The sequence below is a fragment of the Macrosteles quadrilineatus genome, unplaced genomic scaffold, assembly GCF_028750875.1.
Source record: "Macrosteles quadrilineatus isolate MER2022 unplaced genomic scaffold, UCM_ALF_1.0 Scaffold_3__2_contigs__length_128488019, whole genome shotgun sequence".
In the NCBI taxonomy this organism is placed as follows: domain Eukaryota; kingdom Metazoa; phylum Arthropoda; class Insecta; order Hemiptera; family Cicadellidae; genus Macrosteles; species Macrosteles quadrilineatus.
Genome location: NW_026542596.1, coordinates 107166522 through 107175863, shown reverse-complemented (window position 1 = coordinate 107175863; position 9342 = coordinate 107166522). Strand labels below are relative to the sequence as shown.

General features: G+C 33.0%; 1 protein-coding gene across 4 annotated transcripts in view; it reads right to left on the bottom strand.

Annotated features, from left to right (window-relative positions):
* Nucleotides 1-4790: 4790 nt before the first annotated feature.
* The window catches only part of LOC128988669 (integral membrane protein GPR155), a 58378-nt gene continuing 53826 nt past the window's right edge, over nt 4791-9342 (bottom strand). For 3 of the 4 annotated variants that reach the window (XM_054410180.1, XM_054410182.1, XM_054410181.1), the window contains exons 15-16: nt 8210-8350; nt 4791-7605 (exon numbers count right to left, since the gene is read on the bottom strand). In XM_054410180.1, coding sequence (XP_054266155.1) covers nt 7401-7605; nt 8210-8350 — 346 coding nt within the window. In that variant the 3' untranslated portion in view covers nt 4791-7400. Of the gene's footprint in view, nt 7606-8209; nt 8351-9342 lie in introns of those variants that run through there. The other variant, XM_054410183.1, reaches the window with a different exon arrangement.

The window sequence follows — 9342 nt, the reverse complement described above, 5'->3', positions numbered from 1 at the left end:
ATTCCTTTTAAATACGATTACTCATAAGGTTAACATGGGAAACCCCAGAGCCACTGGGGCGGAGCCCGAAAGGACTTTTAAGATAAGAATGCGTCTATATGTTAATCGGGAATGTGAGCTATCATCATACCAAATTTCAGCCCAATCCGACCGGTATTTTTTGCGTTTACTTGTCACAAACATACATTTAAACTTTCTCATTTATAATATTAGTAGGATAGGATTTGAAAAAAAAAATATTTTTATGTACCTTATAACCTACTCTAACTTTAATGGTAGCCTATAATAATCATGGTAACACAATAGTTACAATAATTATATTAATTTTCAAAAAGTCACAAAAATTTTACCTACATTTTTTACCAAAAATATTTATTTGTTGTTGTACAAGGATGATTATGCCATTACTTTTAGTACATGGTATGGGGGTGATGTGGTAAAAATTTTAATAGGTTAGCTGAAATACTCTTTATTTCATTTAACAAAATGTTATAAAAACATGATTTTTGGGAAATCGTACCCAAGGTCCGTGAACAGCTGGTTGTCCCCAGTTGTCCCAAACCAGCTGTTATCTCGACCAGCTGATTACTTATTTTATTCATATCTTAGGTGCACTATAACATTCAAAATGTTAGTGTTTACAATAGCTATATGTGATGAATATAACCTTAATATAAATAGAAATTATTCTATAATTTATTAGAGAATATATAGATGTTTTTTTTTATACTAAAATTTTGAAATTTACCACTTTTGTGTCAATAGTAAATATGGTCAGATATACATGAAAACTTATTGTCAAAATCATAAACAATAATAAAATGTAATTTTTTACAAATTGTAAAAAATAAAAGCACCCATTTTGGTGGTGATGATGCCGCCTGATCCTAGCATGAAATAATGTGTGTAAAATAATTCCGAGCTAGACGTCCCGAGATGTGAAAGTCGGACATATACATACTAGTGTATTCTAATAAAGTTGTAAATTAATTTATAATTTAAAAGAGTGGTCTATTGTTGGGAATGTTTTTTGGGATGACAGTCGAGACCTTACCTTCATTGCAGAGCATTATTGAATACGGAGGTCATATTCAATAGGATCATTGATTGTAAGGACACAACGATATGTTTTTAAATTTTGATTACATTTTAAGAACATAGTTTATGTTTAGAGACTTTTTAAAAGCCATTCATATTTCCTCGGATTGTAAACACGAGTGCGTAGGTTTGCTGTGTGTTGCACTCGAGCAAGATCTTGAACTATATTTTTTTACTATCGAGTTCGAGTAACACTAACAAAGAACAACAAATGCTTGGAGTTTCTGAGCGCTGCGCCAACTTGGGACTACTCCAGGATTCACAAACATGAGCCTTCATTGAATTAAGTGCAGAAAGACTAGACAATGCAACAACCTTGTATTTACATCTCGTCAGACTTTGCATAACCTGAACCTACACAGCCTTATTTATGATTGCGTTTTGGGGTTGTCATGGTTTGACTGACTGAGCCAAACTGGGATATAGGCCTACACACACGGTCTTTTGAATTATCTTAATTATATCTTTTGAACTCATTAATATAAACGTAGGTTTACATGATTGTACCAAAATAACAAATACCAATATAGTCCTATAAATATATTTCATCAGAGTTTGTTTAAAACTATGACAAATGAACCATAAGAGACACAGTTCAAATCTAAATCTATATATTTATTTCCGTAAGTGAATCGGTCCCTGCAAAATATCTCAGGCTAGAAAAAATTTAGTATGGCTGTTGAGGATTCATTTTAAAGCTAAAGGTCAAGGACCAGGACGGTGGGAAAATTATCAGAAGTGTCAAAAATTACCCCTGCTCTGCCCTACAGACTGTAAAAGATCCAGTCATTGTCTAAGACTAGTGGCTAGTCCCTGCCCACCAAATCTGTTCGGGAGCGAAACTTCTACCCTCCAGCTATTCTGATTGGCTGAGGGAACACCATTACCGCAACGATACGACATATTTTCATAATTTTCTCTTTAACCCAAGAAATCAAAAGAGAGACATCAAAACAAAAAAGTCAATTCAATCAGGCAAATGAAAATTCCTTTAGTTTACAGGTTTACTGCAGCAGGGGTATCTATTATTCGTAGCTTATCTGATCCAATACATTAAAAAGGCAATTTATTTTTGGCCTCCACAGGGGAGTTTTTGAAAATTAGACCTGTTAACTCAAGATCCATTTAGAGGCATATAAAAAAGATTTTTTTAGTTTTAGTTTAGTTTTTTAACAAGTTGTATTGTAAAAACATGACTTTTAAGGTCAAGAAGGGGGGTTCAAACCCCTAACCCCTCCTGAATACGCCACTGGTTGTATGACCAGGGAACGAGTTATTGTTTATGATTATATCATTTTATTGCGTTAAACGAGGTTTTAAATGACTTAACAAGAAACAAATTTTAATCAAAACACGACCTCCGCAGTGCACGGAAGGGAGTACATTTATCTATGGCAATAGGTTCTATGGATGGTAAAATAAGAAACATCATTTTATATTCCACAATATTTACTTTTAATCTACATCACAAAGAAAACCTATAATAGGACAATATAACATCAGCGTATTTTAAATTATATACAGCCAAAAAATGAAAAATGGTAACATTTTACACTTTGGGGGAGTTATATTACAATCAAAAATATCTTTTCAATATATTTAAACTTATTGTTTTCATCACTCATTTTCTTAACCCTATGCAATACTTCAGATACTTTATACAAAACAATTACTTTTTAATCAAAAACACACTGACTCAACAATATCACAGTCCAATGCTTACAGAAAATATTAAATAACCGTTGACTGAATCCTCATAAATCTTAGATGGAAAACACACACAAAAGAGAATAAAAGTATTAAGCCAACTTAAAAAGGTTCCACCCGCCAGCTGGTTAGTGGTTACCACGTTAACATGGTCCTACAAAAGAAAACCTCTTGGCACTATTAAAGTCTTTATCGAGTCAAAATAAACAGTAAAATATTCACAATGATCCAAACTATGCCCTGGATTAACTGGAACTTCATAATTGTTTCTTTAAGCATTTACAAAATATATTTTTTTTTTTTAGAAAATAAGTCTTTTAAATGTGATTCTAGCTTCTAAATAACAGTTAAACATTAATTTATCCCCATCCAATGCAAGCTCTGATATGTTAAGAGCACATAAAGCACACAGTCGTTAAAAACAGTGTTGAGAGCTTGTACGTAGAGGAATATTTAGAAACATTAGCATGTTTAGCCATCTTGGATTGACTGGGTAGAACCCTCATTAACCAAAATATGTTGAGTGAGATCAACTCCAATAGCAGAAGAAAGAACTTGATACAATGATGGCAAAGTGAAACATAGAATATTTAGAGAAAAACTAGAACAAAAACAAATACAAATTGAAATGCAAGCGAAAACAATGTAGTCACAACCTCTAAAGTTTTGTGACATATTTTTCTAAAGTAGGGCCAGAGAATGTCTAACTGGAAAACAGTGCTACATTTCATGGACTGTTATGTAAGTGGAACAGTCACTTTAAATCACAATGGATAACTAACTATCATATATACCTGTGGTGGTACAAACAAGTAGCTTACAATGAAAACCAGAGTAATATCATATCAGTTTAGGCATGTAACTATTGTGCAAATTCATTCAATGAAAACTCTAACTGCGTTTAGAATGTCTATTAAAACTAGTTTTAACAATTTGAAAAACAATATAAGAAAATTGTTTCTAATTGAAACAGATTAGGGTGCGTAAAATCATTTTTAGTTCTTTGGTATGGCTATGATAAAAAAATATAAATCGATCATTACATAACTAGATCTAAAACTATACAATAATTTTGAATTTGATGTGCATCATGCAGTAGTTTTAATGTAATCATACAAATTGAAAGATGAAACCAACGTTGTGTGGTTTTAAGTTTTTAAGGATGATTGATGATTTGAGTTTCTCCTAAACATCGCCCCATCAGAATATTTGAATGAAAATTTGTAATTTAAAGGTTTCCAAATAAGATTATGATAATGTTGAACAATAATTTTAGAAACTAACCTATGAGAGCAAAAAAGGCCTCTGCTAGGCTTAGATTGGCATACTTAACTACTTGATTGTAGTGTCCAATAAAAATCAATCACCATTTAACATCTTTCATACACATTTCTCATTGTGTATCCCTTAGTGTGAGTGTGTAGGTGTAAATATATTGTTGAAAGTGTAAGGATGCAAAGACGAAATGTAACAGCAAATTAAATTACAATAACTTGAATTAAAAAAAAACATTTGCATAAAAATGAGTACAGTACTTAATAATAAAATAACATTGAAATGTCATGGCTATTTGTTAAACAACTTTAAATCAGATCATGAATGTATTTAGATCCTAAATGTTTTTTTTTTATTTCCATCTTTAAAAAAATCTAAAACTTACTACAAACATGTTTTATTCCATCTTTCATATTAATAAATATAAATATATATGTATATGAAAGTAAGACATACAATTAAAACAAGACATTTAAATAAAACTTATTGGTAAATCAAATGTTTTATTTCTTACCATTCACTAGAATTATTTATCTGGCAATTTATTTGTTTATGTTTCAATTAAACACACTAGAATCTGTATATTTAATAAAATGTTTAAAATATCCTCTGGTACATTTTTCTTCTAACTAATGGGTAAAACAAAAAGTTTTGTGGCATGACAAAAATTCACTTATAAATATTATAAAACTTTATATTTACTATTGTGCCATTTTATTAAACTGCTTAAGTGAAAAGGCTAACCTCAGTAAGCAGAAAGGGCAATTTTGAAATAGATTAATAATTAAACAAGGGTGATTTTATAACTTTTGAAATAAAAATAACTGGTAAATCGTCAAAAGATGGTACTTAGGCATTAAGATAAATTTTAAAATCAATGAATAAAAAATATTAACCAAGCAAAACAAATATCTTACACCCTTGCAGTATTTAGACAATTTTCATTTGACTTTCATTGAGACATGTGAAGATTTAATTCAACTATATTGTAAACAAAACCATTTCACTTTACAACCTCATAAGAGTTAAACAATAATGTGATTAAAATGAAGTATATTATAAAAATAAATATACTTGAACAAAACCCCATAAAATAAAATAAAAACAATTTATCTACAAAAATAAAAAAAATATATTATAACAAATATGCTACAAAATTTAACTACTTATATTCTACCTAAAATCTCTTTGGGAAAATTGTAAAGAGTATACAAGTGGAAAACAGCAGTAGTAGGAAAACATTGAGTATTTTGATATGGAAGTGGAAAGAAATTTTATAAAAATAAGCATTTATTTTTAGATTGGTGGTATTTGAGACTAGAAAGTATTACATTTTATAATCTCAAGTCTGATCAAAATATATTTTACACGTTCTTCTCAAGCTAACTCGATGAACCCCCGATAATAGTAAGCATGTTAAACAAATCTTAGTGAATTTTCTTCAGTCATTGTGAAGATTAAAATTTTCTAAAAATCAAAAACATTAACCAGAAACAAAACAAAAAAATAAAAAAATTTATAACAACCTTATTATCTCAGTTTGATCTATAATGATATCAGTAATGATGTTTACAGTGAGTGCCATGATCTTCATCTCATAATAATGGAGAGAATTGATTGGTTTTAAATTTGAGGTTACATTGAAAGACTAGTAGTCAGTAGATAAGCACAAATCTAATGCATGTATTTTATTATTTCTGCCCAATTACTGATCTTCTACATTCTGAGGAAAAAAATATACCCTAACTAATATCCACAATAGGAGATCTATAGTAAAAAAAATTGAATCCAAATTGATGAATGAAGACATGACGAAGATCAAAAGTAAGTATATTGGGATCTGTACTATGATACAGCTTACATAAATACAGTCTTGAAGAAAAACAATTACAGCAACCAGAATATTACTTTTCAGGTATTAGCTCCTTTTTTGTTGGCATTATTGTTGGCTGCAGTGTATCAATAGTAGATGTAGCCTATCCTGTCCAAATCCAAAGGAAAGGTAAAAAATTTTAGATTCAATTGGCTGGATCTAAGAATCAAATTCCATATCTAGTTACCCCTTGAGAGAGAGAATCTAAATAGAGTTTTCAAGTTCCAGCAATTGCTAAGGAAATGTTTGTTGTATTCCCATATTCAGGAACAAATGATTAGTTATGTTCCTGATAAGGAAACTTATATTTCTGTTTGTAGAGCAGGGTTTGTAATAGATTTATTTTAGGTTTAAACCTCAGAATAAATTTTAATTTGGAGATAATCACCACATTGCTGCAATTCTCGTCGAACAGCGTTGAAAAATGTGTTATAAGGTTCACTATCTTAACTATTGATTTTTATAATGTAATGAATTGTACTTGGGTTTGGCATCTAGGACTCGACTATTAGGATAGCTATTTGAGGTTTGAAATACCTATATTTTTTCTGATCCTTTGTAGACACCAATACAGAACTTTTTAAACTTTAAGTTAAATCAGATCAAATAAATTGATTTTATGAAGGTGGTTCACAAACTATGTGTTGATAAGCCCAATGTTTCAGCCACAACTATGAACCTCAACTATAAGATCACATCAGAGAGAAGTAGTACTAGTGTCTGTGTATGAGATGACAAACAGAGAGGGGGAGGGCTGCAGACTCAGGGTGGCCAACTGAAGACTGTCTTGCAAGGTTAGTTGTCAGCTGCGAAGGTGTACCAACAGTAGTGGTGAGGTTAGACCAAATATCAGATCACATCAGAGAGAAGTAGTACTAGTGTCTGTGTATGAGATGACAAACAGAGAGGGGGAGGGCTGCAGACTCAGGGTGGCCAACTGCAGACCGTCTTGTGAGGGTTAGTTGTCAGCTGCGAAGGTGTACCAACAGTAGTGGTAAGGTTAGACCAAATATCAGATCACATCAGAGAGAAGTAGTACTAGTGTCTGTGTATGAGATGACAAACAGAGAGGGGGAGGGCTGCAGACTCAGGGTGGCCAACTGCAGACCGTCTTGTGAGGGTTAGTTGTCAGCTGCGAAGGTGTACCAACAGTAGTGGTAAGGTTAGACCAAATATCAGATCACATCAGAGAGAAGTAGTACTAGTGTCTGTGTATGAGATGACAAACAGAGAGGGGGAGGGCTGCAGACTCAGGGTGGCCAACTGCAGACCGTCTTGTGAGGGTTAGTTGTCAGCTGCGAAGGTGTACCAACAGTAGTGGTGAGGTTAGACCAAATATCAGATCACATCAGAGAGAAGTAGTACTAGTGTCTGTGTATGAGATGACAAACAGAGAGGGGGAGGGCTGCAGACTCAGGGTGGCCAACTGCAGACCGTCTTGTGAGGGTTAGTTGTCAGCTGCGAAGGTGTACCAACAGTCTGGCTTGTCGTGGTAGGGTTCGACTCCATGCAGGTGTGAGATGACTCTACCCCACACTAGGTGGTTGCAGTATTCCACAGCTTGAGGTCTGTCAGTTGCCACAGAGTGTTGGAGCAGCCAGTCTGCCAAGGACTCTCCACTGAACACTTGCTTGTACCTCCACAGCCTCCACCTGTATAATCAACAATGTTAAACTTCATTGTAGAACTTTTCAATACAATCCTTCACATACATATTGTGATTGTAATCTTTTAGAAGTTGACTTAAACCACACCTTTCAGCAAACTCAGAGCCTCCTTTTCACTAATATCAAACACAAATACCTGAGGCCTAGAGTGGTAGAATGCTGGGAGACATACAGTAACAAAAAGGAAATGCAAGGAAATGTATAATTGAAACAAAAACTGACAGGGCAATAACATAAGGAGAGGCCATTTAGGGAGTTATGGGAGTAATACAACTTAAGTTGGTTCTAATAAGATGGTTTAAAATTTTTAAAAGTATTGCAAAAGATAGTTTTAGTCATAGCAATACAAAATTAATTTGTGATTGGTAAATAACCAGTACGTTTTTGCAATACTTGCAGGATAGCAAAGGATATAGGGAACAAGTACTTTTGATTTGACTCTCCCTCAGGTTCTTCGTTTAACTTGATCTGGTATCCGAAAGAGTTGCTTTAGGACTTGGTAATGAAAAGCTATGTAATTTAATTAAAAAAATTAAACATCGATGTAAAAAGACTCATGGATTTAAAAAGTTAGTTAAAATGAACACACCTGGTTTCAGTGCAGACTTGTTGGCGACACTGGTCTAGATGATGGGAAATGAACTGCTCACAGACGTGACGAGTTTCAAAGGTTAGATCTTCCCAAGGGGGAAGTTGTAGCGCCTCCCCTCCGTACCATAGCCGAGACACACTGTCACACAGAACACATCAGTGTGTCAAACAATATTCTGACATTCCTTTAAAAACCACTAAAACTACCTTTGCGGTAATGAGTTCAACCTTTGGAGACGATAGATAAATTCATATTAAAAAAATTTCACTTCATGCCCTAGTGATGTAAAATGTTTTTTCATCATATTCTGTTTGTATTATGTTATTATGCTGTAAATCATGTAATTTAAATCACAAGTTAAGCTCTCAAAGTCACTTTATAATCCATAGATATGATAAGTGTTTAAATGTCCAAGGAAACTATGTTGAAAAGTAGAGGAAAGACGTAGTTTTTATAATAAATATGTTGGTCCTACTTCTTTGATTTATTCTGAAAACCGGAGGTTACTTTCCGAACAGCCCTCGCAATTATAGCTTGCTAAAGATATTGATGATTGTAAAAATGTTTTATTTTTATCATCACACCGTCCCACCATTAGGCCCATACCTTGTTGGTAACAGAGTACCAATAACGACATTTTAAGGTGTTCTTAGTATGGCACCATGTTTCCAGTATGTTCTTGTGTTCTTGTGTTTCACCATGTTCTTAGTATGTTTCCTACGAACCAGCAATACCTAGAACCACCTTCAGATACTGACATATCACAAACATAAAGTCGTAAACATTACAAATGCAGCTTCTGACAGAAGATATGAAATTTTTACTCAGGTTTTCTAGTGGTGGAATAGACACTTTAAATTTCTTTGAATACCATAGAAAGTAAAGAAACACCCAGCTAGAAATGTTTCTTTAAAGACGCTTTAGTAAAATTTTATTGAATAGTTAAAAATTAAATCAGCATAAACAAAAATGAAACATCCATTAGGCCAATTTTCAGCACAGATCTCAAATTAAAAGTAGCCGCATTAATTCGCTAGACCAATCCATCCGTGAGAAATAAACAATAAACATGTGTGTGATATTACAAAACTGTTGTGGTAGTATGATCTCATATTCTTCCTTGTGATCTC